Source organism: Solanum tuberosum, unplaced genomic scaffold, assembly GCF_000226075.1.
Source record: "Solanum tuberosum cultivar DM 1-3 516 R44 unplaced genomic scaffold, SolTub_3.0 scf00772, whole genome shotgun sequence".
Classification (NCBI taxonomy): domain Eukaryota; kingdom Viridiplantae; phylum Streptophyta; class Magnoliopsida; order Solanales; family Solanaceae; genus Solanum; species Solanum tuberosum.
The window spans coordinates 57,763-76,102 of NW_006239747.1; the positions used below are offsets into that span (position 1 = coordinate 57,763).

The 18,340-nt window shown below is 33.5% G+C and overlaps 2 protein-coding genes across 2 annotated transcripts; one reads left to right on the forward strand and one right to left on the reverse strand.

Moving 5' to 3' along the window:
- The first annotated feature begins 8,568 nt into the window (after positions 1–8,568).
- On the forward strand, positions 8,569–14,234 carry LOC102600686 (putative glucuronosyltransferase PGSIP8). Its single transcript, XM_006367540.2, has 5 exons — positions 8,569–9,139; positions 12,102–12,354; positions 12,491–12,692; positions 12,782–12,929; positions 13,328–14,234. Exons 1-5 carry the CDS (start codon positions 8,889–8,891, stop codon positions 13,869–13,871), a joined length of 1,398 nt encoding a protein of 465 aa, XP_006367602.1. The 5' UTR covers positions 8,569–8,888; the 3' UTR covers positions 13,872–14,234.
- A 127-nt stretch (positions 14,235–14,361) lies between these two features.
- Positions 14,362–18,340, reverse strand: LOC102601039 (peroxisome biogenesis protein 19-2-like). The gene is made up of 5 exons (XM_006367541.2): positions 18,126–18,340; positions 17,856–17,904; positions 17,461–17,752; positions 15,876–16,192; positions 14,362–14,553 (listed from the first exon to the last, which is right to left on the reverse strand). The coding sequence occupies exons 1-5, from the start codon at positions 18,166–18,168 to the stop codon at positions 14,508–14,510; spliced, it is 747 nt and encodes a 248-aa protein (XP_006367603.1). The 5' UTR covers positions 18,169–18,340; the 3' UTR covers positions 14,362–14,507.

Here is an 18,340-nt window from a genome sequence, read left to right on the forward strand (position 1 = left end):
TCATCTAGTGGGGGGTCTAAACAACCTCGAGAAGAACCAAAAGAGAATGAAACCAATGAAGAGAGTCCAAGGCGCAGTAAACGTCAAAGGACATCTACTTCATTTGGATATGATTTTGTAACATTCCTTCTTGAAAGTGAGCCTCAAACATTCAAGGAAGCGATGTTGTCTAGCGACTCGACGTCTTGGAAGGAGGCTGTCAATAGTGAGATTGAATCAATCTTAAGCAATCATACCTGGGAGTTGGTTGATCTTCCTCCAGGGAACAAACCCTTGGGTTCAAAATGGATCTTCAAAAAGAAGATGAAAGATGATGGAACTATTGACAAATATAAAGCAAGACTTGTTGTCAAAGGCTTTAGACAGAAAGAAGGTCTTGATTATTTTGACACATACTCGCCAGTGACTAGGATTACATCAATTCGGATGTTAATTGCCCTAGCTGCAGTATACGGTCTTGAAATCCATCAAATGGATGTGAAAACCGCCTTCTTAAATGGAGAGCTGGAGGAAGAAATCTACATGGAACAGCCTGAGGGCTTCGTAGTTCCCGGCAAAGAAAAGAAAGTATGCAAACTTGTTAAGTTACTTTATGGACTAAAACAAGCACCGAAACAATGGCATGCAAAGTTTGATCAAACCATGTTGTCAAATGGATTTAAGATCAATGAGTGTGATAAATGTGTTTACATTAAAGACACTACGGATCAGGAAGTCATTGTATGCCTATATGTGGATGACATGCTGATAATGAGCAAGGACATTGCCAATATAAAAGCTACTAAGCGTATGTTTGCTAGTAAGTTTGATATGAAAGATCTAGGAGTAGCCGATTTAATATTGGGAATAAAGATTCACAAAACTCCTAACGGTCTAGCATTGTCTCAATCTCATTATATTCAAAAAGTACTTGAAAAGTTCAAGTATTTGAATTTCAAAAAGGGAAAGACCCCAATTGATGTGAACCTTAATCTTGCTAAGAATAAATGTGGAAAGTGAGTCTCAATTGGATTATGCCAGAGTATAAGGAAGTTTGATGTATGTCATGAATTGTACATGACGAGACATAGCCTGCGCTATAAGTAAACTGAGTCGATACACAAGTAATCCCAATCAAAATCATTGGTTGGCAATGAAGAGAGTTTTGGGGTACTTAGAAGACACTCAAAACTATGCTTTGCATTACAACAAATATCCAGCAGTTCTTGAAGGATATAGTGATGCAAATTGGATTACTGGGTCAACTGAAACGAAATCCACGAGTGGATATGTTTTCACTATTGGTGGAGGAGCAATATCTTGGAAATCATCCAAACAAACATGTATAGCTCGCTCTACAATGGAGTCAGAATTCATCGCCTTAGACAAGGCAGGTGAAGAAGCTGAATGGCTCCGGAATTTCTTAGAAGATATTCCATTTTGGCCCAAACTAATGGCCTCTATATGCATACACTGCAATAGTCAAGCTGCAATAGGAAAGGCCGGAAGCGTTATGTATAACGGGAAGTCTCGTCACATAAGACGAAGATATAACTCTGTTAGACAACTACTCTCTAGTGGAATTATCACAATTGACTATGTAAAGTCAAAGGATAATGTGTCGGATCCACTTACAAAAGGCCTAACTAGAGAGGGAGTTGAGAGATCATCGACGGGAATGGGACTATGGCCGAGAACAAGTCATCGTGGCGGTAACTCTACCTAGAAGACTGGAGATCCCAAGATCTAGGTTCAAGAAAATAAAACAAAGTCAAAAATGACGGTTCAACATTGTCAAAATTTATTTTATGTCCATTCTCATGATGAGACAATGTTCAGTAACCAGGATAAAGGCATAAGGACTTTTTAATGGTTTCTAAGTTTGATACAGGGTATATCAAATAGTGTATCTACGGGATAACACAGTTAGAAACCACCTATGTAAGTATGAAGTATAAGTCGCTTCAAGGAGAATCCGGTAAGGCCAGTTCTCTAAGCACTTATTAACCGAGATGTGTTCATGGCTGAAACGAACAAAACAATGAGAACCAAAAACAGTTCAAGGGTTGATTGTGTGACTTATGTTGTCTAGGTATACACTAAAGCTCGACGGTTCAAAGATATCAAATATACCGATTGAAAAATGAAAAGTCATTGCAAAGTGCAAATGAAAAGTCATTTTTACCATATTGGTAGAAGAGAGGAAATTGTTGTCCTTATATTAGGATACACTTCCTTTAGTTCTTAAAGGGTTAAGAAGAAGGTGCCACCCCCTCGCGCCGTCGTCGTGGCTCGGCTTCGGCTTTGGATTTGGATTTGGATTTGGAAAATGATTTAATCAATCTTGTTAAATCATTTCCTTTCTCTTATAAATTAATTCAGAATGTTAGTTAACTAACATAATTAATTTTGGCGCAACTGAATTTATTTGAAATTCACGTCTAACGGTAATCCTTCCGAAAAGTCGTTACTTTTCCCAAACGGTAATCCTTCCGAAAAAACGTTACTTTTCCCAAAGGACACAATGTTATGGAAAAAACGGGTCTAAACAGATTTTTCTGAACAGACGTGTTCCTTGTTGCAAATGGCTATAAATAAGAGGTCTTTTTCGTTTTTTCAAACACTGAAAAAAATTTCCTCTCTGCATACATTTTCTTGCATAAATAAAATTATCGATCGACTGAGTCTGTGTGTGCTCTTGTTGCTGTTCTTGCGTTCGCTGAAGTTATTGAAGTTTGAGGTACCGCTACTTCTTTAACAGGTTAATCCGTTTTATCTTGGGAGGAATTAATCTGCAACCTCGGGTACAGTGAGGGGATTAAATTTCTTAAGGAAACACAGTGATTTCTGTGGACTCGGATTAAAATTCGTTCTGTCTATTTCATCTTTTTTCTGTTTCTGTATTTTTGATTAACCTGAATACAGGAGATAACATAAATAACAATCATGCTCTTTCTTCCGCCTTTCAGCATCGGCAGAGGAAAAACGTTTTTTCATTGAGAGTAGTAGTCCCCTGAAGAAAGGCATGCTCTAATTTTGAAGTGATGAATAGTCTCCATGAATTGGGATTAAATACAGTAAGGCATTCATCAATAATGAATAAGGAAGTAACTGTGAAGTTCCTGCCTCCTGCTGCTCTTTCTTACTTTGAGGCGCGTGCATTAGATTCCACACAAAATGGAGTTTCCAAGCACTTTCATTTCATTTTATATTAAGAGTAATATTTTCAACATATTAGAAAAATTGGCATCGTCACATGTCTCAAGAAGCTCTAATAAACAATTGCACAAGTTGATCAATTTAATTTTCTACCCTATATCTTCTGATTGTAACATTTGTTCCTTATAATTGGCCTTTCAAGATTGAATGATCTGTAGTGAAATAATCATGCACCACTTTCTCTATTTTGTACACACAAAAAGTATTGAATATTTAGTTTCATCGTACACTGTATTCAAAGACAAATGTTACAGATTTGTGTAGGTCAAAGATTTTTCGAACCACCCATCAGAGTGAGTACTCGGATGGTTTGGTTTGACAATTCTATAATGGAGGTCTCAAGTTCGAAATCTTTTGCGTGTGACAGTGTACTATACAAACAAAATTATAATGTATTTAATAAAGGTGGAGTGATGTATTCCAATGTTAAGAGAGAAAAGAAAAAAAGAGATTTTTATAATTAATTCAAATGGTAGAAATTTTAAAAAATTATTGTATGTTATCTTAAATCATGTAATTACATAATTTTCCCAAAATAGCTCGTAGAAACCACATATTTGTTGGAAACAACTCGAGCAGCCCAATGTAGTGGCCGAGGAATTAAAGATGGAAAATCCAACCCAACGAGGCATAAGCAGCCCACTACGTACATCAACGCCCCGTAGTTATTAATTTATTTATTATTATTTATTTTTTTAAAAAATGGTTTTAAAGTTTTACTCCTATTTCTCATTAAATAAAAATATTATTATCCAAATTACTTTAATTTATGACTTAATTTCTCTAGGCAACTTTTTTAGAAAACGGTTGACCTACAACATAAGTTCAGTGCTATATCTAAGGTACAAGTTCATACTACTACACTTAAGCTCCAAAGCACAAGTTATGCCTACAACATAAGTTTAATGTATGAAATTCTTTAAGGCATATTGTTCTAAAATTGAATTTATATCTCAAGATACAAGTTATGTCTTACAAGGCATAAGTGCTGTTTTAGAACTTTATACATTAAGAAGTACATACTACTAAATTTATGCATCAAGACACAAGTTATGCCTAAAACAAAAAAATAAAATATGCAAAGCATAAATTATGCCCTATATGATATAAGTTTAACATATGAACTTTTTATGTTATAATATTTTACCACTGAACTTATATCTATATATAGAGGATAAATAACATGTACCAAGCAAAAAAAAAAATTGTCTTGCGCATTTTGTTTTCCTTAGATTTTTTTTAAAATAATAGGGTTATTTTTGTCTTATTACTCATGAAGTGTAGAAGAATAATATTAAAAATCACAAATTTAAATGGCAAAAATTAAAGACCACTCCAAGATAGGAGCATTCAGTGAATGACCCCTAGTCAATTGCTTCACCCCTCGTTCGACTGCTATTTATTTTTTGCTCCTCATATTTTAGGTGATTAATTTTTACTTGTTATTCATTTAAGAAAATAATTGTGGATTAAAGTATCTCTATCTATTCACATATAATTCATTCGACATTGTAACTTTAGAATTTTTATCTTTTGAAATTATGTTTTTATCTCGTTCGACATAAGTTTTATAGCAATTAAGTTATGTAGCATAAATTGCATAGTATTTTTAAAATTTTGATTTAGTTTTCAGAAATTGGAATTATGCTTTTTTTGCACATATGTTCTTTTATCTGTTTTAGATAGAAAAAATTAATACTAACTAATATGGGATGATAGAATGAGTGTGTGGGTTCATTATTATTATATTTTGAGAAATATATTACAATTTACACCCTCCCCACATATGACATAATTTTATATGTTTCATAACATAACTCGTAGATATTACGATGCAAACATATAAACTAATATCAAAAAATAATACTTTGTTATTTTGATGTCAGAAATATAACGACTTACGACATAATCATATAATTAGGAATACGAGACTTTTTTTTTTTTAATAAGTCAACCAGTTACAACGGTGGGTAGGAAATAGAGATATATTTACAAGTTATGAAGAAAATGGATTTATTTGGATTTGGTCATCTCAAATTTAAACGCAGTGTGTAGATTAATGAATAAGTACCCATGACTTGAAATGTTCCTTTTTGGGTTGAAACTTGAAAGAGTCTATTTTAAAATTATTAATTAATTAGTGAAACCGTGTGTGTTTCTAATTAATTACGATCAAAACAACAATTAATTAATCATTTACACTAGTTTTTATTGCAGATAATGATGGTTATGCTGTGCATATATGTTGTCACACTTCAACTTTATCAATTATTTTCGAGTTTTTGGCCAAAATCATCATTCCACTATACCCCAAACTTAAACTAAATCCTTAAAGTATCATTTTTAGCATAAAACATCCTTCAAGTATTTAAAAGTAAACAATTTTCATCCTTCTTCTTGAATTTATCAGAACACTAACAGATCCCACAAAAATCAAGTCATCCCTTCGTAATTATTATTCTTAGATACGCCAAAAACACTGTCGTGAACTTGGTAATTGAGTTTAGCATTATGCAAAATCTTTTAATTTGACAGTTTTTTTTTCATTTATTTTTCATGTAATTTGATATTAAAAATATTATTAGTTGAACTCTGTTTCTTCTTAATTGAATATGCTAGAAGCGGCGTTTATTGGAGACTTCTTAATAATGTAGAATGAAACTCAAATGCAAGACATATTCAATATTTTGATCACTTCTATATCAGATTGGCCCAAAAATTTATTGATCAAATATAGTTTGGCTATGAAAAAGGTAAAGATAATTAAGCTCCAGCTTTGTTTTGTTACTAAATAAGAAAAAGAGCAGATCATGTATCCTCACACCTTCCAAACATTTTTTGTTTCAGTAAGCAATAGTGTCTAAGATTTGTAATATTTTTTTCAGGAACTTCTTATAGCAGGTAATGAATTTATGCAGGAAAACTTTTGTTGATAGTCATGTGAACTGCTCATGTTTTTGTAGGACCCCTTAGTTTTTTGACGATATCTAACAGAAGGATGAAAATTGTTCACTTTTAAATACTTGAAGGATGTTTTCTGCTAATAATGATACTTTGATGATGAAACTTAAGTTTGGGATATAGTTTAAGGATGTTTTTGGTCAAAAACTCATTATTTTATTTAGGATAATAATAAGGGAGAGTTTGATTATAGTAAGATTTTAATTTAACTATATTTGACAATCTTACTTTTACTTCTAGTGAAATGCCTTAAAAAATTTATATGTATCATTTTAAATGTTAACATAATCAAATTGGAATAAAATATTCTGGAATATTGTCTCTTCTTTCGTTTTTCACTTTGTAATTTAATTATCTTTTTTGTTGTTGGTATTTCTTACGTTTACTACGTACTATGTTCACATGCTATTTCCAAAAATCAGAACTCAATCAAGGAAATGAAAACATTTTCTTTTTTGCCAAGTAGTAATATTTAAAGGTTGAAAACTAATGGCGCAGCCGCATATAATTAATATAATATATAACATGTTCAACCAACTACTAATTATTTAAACAAACCATTAGGTCATAACTGATCATCAATTATATATATTTTTATATGATATCTTTTTGCCAAAGCTAAATTATATATATGCTAAAACATGCCACTATTTTCGTTGAAATTATATATAGTTTATTTGTTTACTTTGATTTAGTTAAAATAAAAGTAAATAAATTTTTTTGTAAATTTTCAAAAAAAATTATCTACTTCATTAAATAAAAGAAGTGTTGAGTAGTAAAAAAAGTTATATTATTTTCAAAAAATGAACAAATAAAAAATAACAAGCAAATCATTTGTTGTGCTCGACGTTGTACACTATTGATTATCGCTATCGATTGCTATTAACTAATTGATCCCACTTATACAAAATGCTAGATCCGCCATTAATAAAGAGGATATAAAAAAAAATTAAAAATTTCCCAACATTAAAATGCAATAAAATAACCATTAAACAATATTTATAGATTATTATTATTATTATGAAATTTAATATATAGTTAAATTTTAAAAGTAAAATAATGATGTAATTACCAAAAATGTCAAACAAGTAGTTTGGCAGGAGGCACACAAATCACAGTTACTGCGGTGCTTCCTACTCCACTTGCGTCTTCCCAATTTTGTCTTTTTTTCACAAATATTCAAAAGTCCACCATCTCAATTCGTAATGATCCACTTGCATACTCTCTCAATTTATTTTATCATTATTTTTAGCATAATTTTTCATATTTATAATATTAAAAATTTATAAATACAATTAATTACTCTTTTAATTGTAACATCAGTAACTATCATTCTTAAAATTATAAATATTTCAATTATGAAGAAATTAAATTAGAATAAATTTCAACTAAGAAAGATTAAATTCTAAAAACATAAATAAAGATATATAACTAAAATTTCTCCTAATTAATGAAGTATTTTTTAAAAGATGTGTAAAAAAATAATTGATAATTTGAAATGGATGGGTTAGGGTATTCCAATTCAAGATTATAACGATCCTTATTAATTTATAAATTGTGTGTCAAAAAATTGCCACTTGGCCATGAAGGTGGTGGATTCCAGTTTAGAGCAAATATAACTTTTTTAAAAAGAAAAATAAATAAATCTATTCATTATTAGTACTATTAAATGCCCATAGCAGGACTGAATCAAAGTATTCAACACAAAATCATAAACAGTTAATGGAATGGTTCAAAAATCAAATGAGTACTACTTCCTCCGTTCATTTTTATTTATCCAATTAAATAAATTTTTAAGGATAATAAACAAAATGACCATTATATTATATTATTATTTTATATAATAAATTTAATATTTTAAAAAATATATTAAAAATAATTATGATTAATAATATATTACTTTTTATAAACCTATCCAAATAAACTCTTATTTCAAAACGTTTATCTCTTTTATATAGAAAGTAGCTGGTCTATTCCCATTGTAGAATGGGAAAAAAAAGTCAAAAATGGTTAGTTATTCTCTATATTATTGATATTATAATTCTTCAATTATTGTCTAGTTTAACTTGATATAAATTTTAAGAAGATAAAAAATTATTTAAATCCTATAATCTTAAATTAAAAATACATAGACTAAATAAAAATAATAGATTACTTAATTTTATGATCTTAAACCTGTCACATAAAAAAAAATAAGAGATATTTTTTTTAAAAAAAATAGAGTTTAAAAAAACAGAAATTTAATAAGGACTTACATATTTAAGACAAAAATATCTTTGCCACGTAATAAGAAATTAACCATTACATTGATGCCATCTAGTCAACTTTGAGAAACGAGCACAACTTTCAACATGCAGGTATGAGTCCCACATGTATCTCAAAAACAAAAGGATTTGAAAATTACCAATTCTATAAAAAGCTGTTCATTTCCATAAACTCCTTCAACTTTATTCCATACTCTTCTATTTATCAGCTCCTAGATCTTCTTTTTTGTTGTTGATATTCTTTTAAAAATTGTTCAGTTGATCAAAGCTAAGACACAGGGACTGCGGCCATTGTTTCACCGGAATCTTCTTTTTTTCCCGGTGAAAGTTTGAACGCACACCGTTATTTCTAGCTAGAAGTACTAGACAGTAGACAATGTCATGTGAAAAACATCACAAGTTTTTGAAGATTTGTAATTAATTAGTTGAGATTTTTAATTTGGAGGAAAGAGAAAAACAGAGAAGATGATAGGGCGGGTGGACTTGTTGTTGGTATTGTTGATAGCAACGACGGCGACTATTGGGGCTGAAACGACGACGTTAAAAGGGGTAAACAGAAATGCGTATGCGACTATGATGTATATGGGAACTCCGAGGGACTACGAGTTCTACGTGGCGACTCGAGTAATGCTCCGATCACTTACCCGGCTAGGAGTTGAAGCCGATCTCGTCGTTATTGCTTCACTTGACGTTCCTCTTCGCTGGGTTCAAACTCTGTAAGTTTTCATTTTTCCCCTTGTCTCCATTTATTGTCTTTTGGTGGTTTTCTGCTAAAATGCGCTGTCACCTTGGGCGTGTTTTAGTGGCTGTCAGGTACGTAGATACGATACATAACATTATTGCCCGAAAAATATACTTCCCCAGTCATTTTTAGTTCTACCGTTGCAAATGAATCTGGTAATTTTATACTCCCTCTGTCCCAATTTATATGACTTACTTTCCTTTTTAGTCAGTCCCAAAAAGAATGACACATTTCTATTTTAAGTAACAATTTGCCTATAAAATGTCTTTTTTACCCTTAATGAAATGATTTACAACCACACAAATTTCTATCATTCATTTTGGACCACAAGTTTTAAAAGTCTTTCCATTTTTCTTAAAGTTTGTGCCAAATCAAAGTACATCATATAAAATGGGACGGAGGGAGTATTACATTTATTGAAACTCTCCTATAGATTCGTACTTTATAAAAATACTTTTGTTCTTGTTTACAATTATGACTTTGCTTGGTATGAACTTTGGCCATATTGGAGCTGGTCTAAAACGCTCATCAATACATACGATTTTATACGAGATTCAAATTCGAGATTTCTATATTTATCACTTTATTACAACCTTTTTAAGTCAAATAAACTAGAATTTTGTTACCTTGATATTTTTTTCAATACTTCTTTCCGTTATTGAATTTTGAATAAATTTGGTAGCATTCTCATCTACTTTTGGGGGTTTTGAGCTTGTGCTTGTTGGGCCCACGCCAAGCTGATAAAAAGCCAAAGACTTGATAAGGATTATAAGTGGGACGTGGAAGCCATCTTATTTGTAATTTCCTAATTAAATAAGTAAGAATTTTGCATAATGGCTTCGGTACACGTGAAAGGGAGGGGCAAATTAGGAAACTACTTGATTAATTTTATTTTTGCCAGCTTAAAAATAAGCTGGCACGGCCAAGATATTTTATGTGTTCCATGCTATGTGACGATAATCAAAGACGGACATGATATAATTAGGATATTTGTTTTAGCTTTTTTAGGATTTGCATAATTGACGTGAAGTGATAAGACTACCAATTATTTCTCATTTGGTGTTCCGTATTTATTTTAGGATCTGATTAATTTAAATTCGTACTAGGAGATTAAGTGCTTCTAACAAAGATGACTTTATATTATTGAGGGCTCGAGCTTGAATCCTTCAATTAAAAATGAAGGACTTACCATTGTAAAAAACTTCGATTAATTGGTGTAAATGTGGATAGTAATTATATTAAATTGTTGCAGCATCATTCTTTTTTATGATTTAAGAATAGCAAATATATGAGTAATAGTCAGTGGCGGAGGCAGGAATTCTATCAAGGGGGTTCAAATAAAAAACTGTTGTTGTTGCCTGGAATCGAACTTGTGACCCAAAAGCTCACATATAGGCAAAATCCTGAACCCCATAAACCATTGAGCTACTCCTTTGACATATGCTCAGGGGGTTCAATTTTAAATATATACACGTACACAAAAAAATTGATCTTATATATATAGTGTAATTTTTTTTCCGAGGGGGGCCGGATGACCCCCTGGACACACTCTACATCCGCCACTGGTAATAGTGCACCAACCCTTTGGTCTAGTCACCAAAAATAATATCTCTTGGACAAACATATTACCATTGAGTTGAAAATCGTGCATATCTCTTGGCTGTAAAAGAAAAAAAGTGACAACTTTGTAGTAAAAAAGTGGTTTATTTCAAAATTATTATAGTGCTATCTGACATATAATAAGTAGAATAAAGATAAGTTTTTCTGACACAGAGCCAAATTTTGGTTGGATGGGTTGCTTCTAGGAAGTGCACCTTGCCCTTTAATTTGTTCTTTCCACTACTAATATAATATATGGCCACTTCTTCAATGCTTTTGGGAAGTCACTCGAGGCACTGCTGGACCATGTGACTTTGGTTAGTGAACTTGGGACCCGAGAATGATACTCTTAGCCTGTTTAATTTATTTTTCTAGTTTTGATGATTTAACACAGAATTTAATAAAATAAATAGAATTTTTTAAACTTATGGCCTTAATATGGCAGGTGAAAAATTGGTCTTAAAGAGTTCCAAAAAAAAAAAAAACATTATTGATACTCAAGATAAAATTTATTTCTTGTCACATGATAAGATTTACCCAAGTATGAACTAATCTACAAGTTCTAATGGTCCATATGTCATGTGCTTATTCTATCTAGTATATGTTAATCCATATTAGTTTATTTGTCTGATACGGATAAGACTACGTACACACCAATCTTGTCAAGCCTCACTTGTGGGACTACCCATAACACATGCATTTGTTTTTGTTGTTGTATACGGATGAAGTTACTAGTTTATTCTTCTTCTTCTTCTTTTTGGTACAATATTAGAAAGCAGAGTAGGCTGGTTGTGTTACTTAACAGTAATCAAAAGTGTTTACTTCATTAGAATATTTGTTTGCACTTTGTGTTTAATACAAAGTTGCCTTTCGGTAATATTTTAAGTAAGTTTATTTCAGGTTCCCTATCATAGTGGGGACCTAAAGTGGATTCTCATGTTATGTTTAAAAATCTGGCAATTGAATTGTAACTTTATCGTGATTCATGAATATTATATTGTGAAAGGGATTAGCATAAACCAATGGACAATTTTATCTGATAAGTGATCGCTTATTTGATGCCTTTGTAAGGCCTAGCAGTCATTTTACATTGCAACTTGGATAAATTCATTTGTTATGTTTCATTTTTAGCTAAGATAGTTTACCAAAGTTATTATTGAACTGAGCCGGATTTAAATGTTGCGATAAGGACAACTAGGATTCATATAACGACCTCAAACTTAGATGATGCACGTAGTCACTTGTGGGGGAAATGTGTGACAAAGATATCCATGTCATGTAAAAACTATATGAACCTTGAAAATGAAGTAGTAATCCTTTATGTTCTTGGTATGCAGAGAACAGGAAGATGGTGCTAAGGTGGTGAGAGTTAAAAATCTGAACAATCCGTATTGTATCAACCCTAATTGGAGATTCAAGCTCACACTGAACAAACTTTATGCGTGGAGCCTCGTAAATTATGACAGGGTTGTCATGCTTGATGCTGACAACCTTTTCCTCCAGAAAACTGATGAACTGTTCCAATGTGGCCAGTTTTGTGCTGTCTTCATTAATCCCTGCATCTTCCACACTGGTCTCTTTGTATTGCAGGTAACAGAATTCGATTTTCAATAGTATTCTTTTCCTGACAGATTAATTTGCTTATGTTAGCTACTCCTCTTGTCTAACTAGAGATATGGGATTAGAATTTGAAATCTACATTTTACTTACAAAAGCTAAATTGCAGCCATCAAAAAAGGTGTTCAATGACATGATCCATGAGATAGAGATTGGGAGGGAAAATCAAGATGGTGCAGACCAAGGTTTTATTGGAGGCCACTTCCCAGATTTACTTGATCGGCCAATGTTCCACCCTCCTCTTAATGGTACCCAGCTCCAGGGAAGTTACAGGCTTCCTCTAGGATACCAAATGGACGCATCTTATTATTGTAAGTTTGAGACTCTTAGCGTGTTAACTGAACAAAGTTCATCATATTTCACAACAAGTTATAATGATTGTCTACTTTTAATTCTTTAGATCTCAAACTCCATTGGTCGGTACCTTGTGGACCTAATAGTGTCATTACATTTCCCGGTGCTCCATGGTTAAAACCATGGTATTGGTGGTCATGGCCTGTCTTACCCTTGGGCATCCAGTGGCATGAACAGCGACGTCTAACTGTTGGGTAAGATTAGAACCTGTTTTGCTTTGTGTAATGTTTAGAACCCTTTTTGCTTTGTGTAACATATACCTGAAAGGTTTCTTTGATTGATCATCTTACTCCTCTGGAGATTGTTGTTGCCAATCAGTTAACAAAATGAACTGAAAGAGAACTCCTGTTTCTTCTTTTCGCTGAACATTTCTGTCTTCTACCTGAATTGCATATCTAACTGCAGTATTTTATGCAACCCCGACATTTTTAGAAAATACCATGATATTGATTACTTCTTTCATTCCTGTTACTGAACACGTTAATTTCTTCCTGAAGTGCACTCAGAAACTGCAGGTTTTTTTGTACTTTTTAGTTATAACCTGAGACTTCTTATGCTGACAATAGCAATTTACCTGTTTGGTATTTGGCAGGTATGGTGCTGAGATGATAGCAGTGTTGATCCAATCTATATTTTACCTAGGAATAATTGCAGTGACACGCCTCGCACGCCCAAATTTATCAAAGTTGTGCTATCGCCATGATGATAGCAAGAGTGCCTTCTTACTACGAACTGGCCTTAAATTGATTGCTATATGGTCCATTCTTGCTGCCTACACAGTTCCTTTCTTCGTGATTCCTTGTACAGTTCATCCACTAGTTGGCTGGAGTCTCTACTTACTCGGCTCTTTTTCACTATCCTGTATAACAGTGAATGCATTTCTTTTGCCGATGCTACCTGTTTTAGTCCCATGGGTTGGAATCCTTGGGGTCCTTTTGGTGATGGCTTACCCTTGGTACAACGACGGTGTTGTAAGAGCAATGGCTGTATTTACATACGCCTTCTGTGCTTCTCCAGCATTATGGATGGCATTGGTTAAAATCAAGTGTTCTCTTCATGTTTCACTTGAGAGGGAAGGATTCTTGCCCAAGATAAGTGAATCTACAGCACCTGCTGGTTCTAACAAACTGTATTGAAAGTCAAAAAGTTGAAGGAATCAACAGGAGAACTAATGCTTCAGAAACATCTCCAAACGTTTTGCTTAGCAGACTTGGGGTCTGCTTGTGCCATCCTAGCTAGCTGCTTCAGTCTGTGCTCTTAATTAGAAAGGAATTCTGTGAGTGGGTTTAGAATTGGGAAGATGTTTTGTGTTATACATGGACTATCTCTGGTCTCTTGACTGCTACTCCACGAAAAAGATTGTTTCACTTGATTATTTCTGTTGCTACAATGTATGTTGAATAGGTTCTTTAAAATTTATTCATGGATTTACGTTATGTATGCTAACAGTGTAAATATTAAGTCCTGGTGAAGTAATGAACAAAGTCTGAGATTATTCATTTTCCTTTTTCATACATTTAAAGAATTGTCGATACTTTGTCCTCCAATCTCGAGAATTTTGAAGATTTCATGTATGGAAAGGTACGCACTAGACGAACACCAAAAAGAAAGAAAAGAATGCAATGCTTATTACTTATTAGAAAGAAGAGAACCTCACAATCAAATTTCATACCAAAAATAACTTGTGTTCTATGTATATTGTTTACAATGGTAAAAGAACCAACTTAAGGAGCAAGGTGGACGGCGGTGGGATAGTCAAGCCGAGGGTGTCTTCACATAGTACAGCAGTTCTGTTGGGACTCAAGCATCTCCGGTGATCTGTAAACCATAAGAAGAAAAACTGCTCAATCACAATTAAAGATACTGCTAAACATCAAAACAGTTAGAGGGGTTTCATTTTCATGCAGATTCAGTGATAAGACATGAAAACAAAAACGTCTTCAAATGAAGAAGAGGGCTCATTTCCAAGAAACATGTGTGTTTGCACCAAAGATTCAGAAATCATCAGAACAATGGTGGACACACTGAGGAATTCTCCCAATCTTCTAACATATGCCATCAATTTTGTTCTTCCTTTACAATGTAGCACAAGGTTCTTTAGGCAGCTGTTTTCGCTTTTGAAGCTGGGAGAGTTGTCACGTGGGATACAGTCCAAAGAAAATTTTGAACATTATAACGTAGCTCTCTATAGGAGAGGGAAGAGAAAGGGTGGCTGAGAAGTGTACATGCTTGCTGTTAAGGTTAAAGCAAATAAGCAAAAGAATCCTTATAAAAATCTGCACGATTTCATATTTCACATGAACTTTTTACTGTTGAAGCTGAAGGTATTAACAAGTACGTCCATTAACATCCTAGTTGTAAATTGCAACCGTTGTCCAACCACCAAAATACGGTTTTCCTCGTCTGTATTGTTTCATTAACTTGCCTCAATAGGTTTTCCCTGTAAATAGTACTCCTTCTATCGTAATTTATGTGGCACCCTTTGACTTAAGCACAAAGTTCAAGAAAAAAAGACTTCCGAAATTTGTGGTATAAAACAAACCTTAGACATTTGTGTGGCTAACACTTATTTTACTAAGGGTAATTGGGGAATATTAAAGTTGAGTTGTTTCTAATTATAAAAAGGTGACATTTTTTTTGGGACCGACTAAAAAAAAAGTGTGCCACATAAATTGAGACAAAGGGACTAAGACTTAATATCTCCACCCTTCAGCATCAAAATTAACAGAAATCTTATGGTGGTTTAATCTAAGAGTTGGCTCACATAAAGCGGTATTACCAGTATCACAAGAAAAAAGGATATCTTGATCAGACTGCATTTGAGTTTTGTAGGAGTGGTTCGTTTAGTCAAAAAGTTTGAGCCAAGAGGTGGAACTTTCAGGCTTTGATAGGATCCTATCATAAGGTAATACAGTTGACACATGATCTGCGCTTAGATTTAAATATAGATTACAAAAGATATTTGCATGCTTCGAGTCCATCATCTTTAGGCAAATATGTATAGGCCAAAAGCTTAAATGCCTACAATCTCCAGGTAAAACGAGGAAAACGGGCATGATTCCAGCATTTAACTACTACCAATAAATCAACACCCAGACAACTTAATTTGAATGAAATTCTGAAGATGCTGGAGCACTTACAGTTGTCCAAGAGTTGATATATCAAAGTCCGGAGCAAGTTCCTGCACTATATCGTTTGGTGGTTGGCCACATTCTTGCATTTTCTGCATAAGCTCAACAATTTTGTTAAAGTTGCTTGGCTCAGTTTCATAGACTTCGTTTAGATCTCTGATATGTTCATACTGGTGCCTGTAACGTTCATATTCTTCACTGCTTAACTTGGCTTTATTGTCTTGCAACCATTTTGGATATCTTTCTCCAATTTCTCTCATAGGTTCATGAAGAATTTCCTTTGAAAGAAGCTGCTGCATCATGGTCTCTACAATAGACTCCATGTCCTAGCAATTAGTCAATCAAAATAGTTACAAATCCATTCCAAACAAGTGAGAAGAAGCAACATATAAGAATAATATATGCACTAGAGTGTATGCTTAGTCCCTACATGGATATTCTGGATGATTGCAGAAAATGAACAGAAAACAAAGGAATTGAAAATTTTAGGAGCTATTCACTACTACATTTCTCATTCAACGCATTCAAATGTTTCATCATGTTCAATATTGTTCACCTCTATTTTTAAGGACTAATGTAATTAACATTCCAATATTGTCCCCCACTCCAGCCAATGACAAAGCTATCTCAGCACTTTGCTCTTAACGGTCCAACATTGTTCTTATCTGACCCAAAACTGTACTTCTTTTGCATTATTAAATAGAAAGAATCAAGAAGATGAAACAGAGCATCTACTCAAAACTGAATGTTAATAATCACAACATATTCCTTATCAGGAAAAAAAATAATGAAGTCAAAACAGCTAGAGATTAAAAGTAAAGTACCATATAGATCAATGGTGAAATGAGAAATTCCAAAGTAGAGGGAATAGGACCTAAGAATGTAACAGGCTTGAAAAGGGGCAACTTCTGGCTAGATTCCTCCAATGGGTCTTTAGAAGGGTGGCAGTTCTCTACTTTGGAGGATTTGGTCAAGACCAAACAGTTTGATGAAATTCAGTCTTTGGAACAAGAAGTTTCATTCAGCTTCCTTAGTCCACTGGTCTACATATGCAAATTTTATTTTATTTTTGATAAGGACGGTTCAACATATGCGAGTCACACTGATTTATACAATTTATATGTCGGTCCAAGCATACTAAACAGGCCAACTGAACACAAGACTACAACAACTTCCACAATCTGCAGAATGTTTAAATCATGGAAAGCCTTGAGATCTTATATCAATTCATTACCAAAAGTTTCCCATGCATAGAAGCAATCATTTAGTCAGCTGAAAATATTAATTATGTTTATAATTAAGCAAAAAAATTTCTATTAACTATATCAATATATTAACATACTCTTTTCTCATCACCCCCTTCCCTTTCCCAAACATCCAGTATGTAGGAGAACCAAATGTCTCATCATTACGTAAATTTTCTGAAAGGGACTTCACACACAACTATGAAGCTTCATAAGAGATGTAAATTTTGCAGTTTCAATATTCACTGTTCAATACAACAGCATACCCAGTATAATCCCACAAAGTGGGGCACTGTTCATTAGAGAAAAAAGCAACAAGCGTAAACATTCAAAGAGCTTAAGAAATATACCTGAGAACCAGCCAGCTCCTCAAACTGTTTGACCCAATCCTCCATCATTGGATCACTTCCAAAGGTCTCCACACCGGGTCTCGGCCCTGCCACTGATTCCAATCCTTTAACAGCTTCTCTAGTCTGCTCTCTAAGCTTATCAAGAGCTTCCGAGACATGCGAGTCCTTTGTCTCCTTCGCAGCCTTTTGCTTCCCCTTCTTCTTAGCTTTCAAATCAGGCAACGACATCCCAAGCCCTTGAACCTCACTAGGCATACAAGAACTCTCTTTCTTTCCCTCTCCATCCCCATTTCTACAATCAAAATCAACCCTTTTCAATCACAGCTCAAAATTCAAACCCCATTAGCTAAAACATAAGTAAAGATTTACATGCCATAAGAGAAAGCAGAAAAAACCTTTGAGAAGCAGAAGTGAGATTGAGGCTCTGAAAATCATCCAAAGCACCTAAAAATAATGAATTTCCAATCAAAATTCAATTCAAATTGACCTACATCTTCTCCTCAAATTCAAACACTTATCCTATAACTGCTGCTTTCGGTGTTTTATTTTTTGAAAAAACATTAATATCAAACACTGTGTTCACTCCAAAGCAACCGACTCTATATGCAAGAAACAGGTTAATAGAAAGAAATTGGTCGAAAAGGGTAAAGGGTGTGGCTACTTACTGTCAAGAAGTTGGTCTAAATCATCAGAGTGGTCCGTAGCCATGGATTCCTCTACGCTCCGTGTCTCCTCTATTGCCAAAATCTAATCTTTTTTAATCAAAGATTATGAAAAAAAATTGAGATTTAATTTATATAGAGGGTGTGCGTGAGGTATAATGACGTATTTCTTTGGTGGAAAACCCAACAAAAGGGGAATAGGGTTTTGCTCAGAAAAA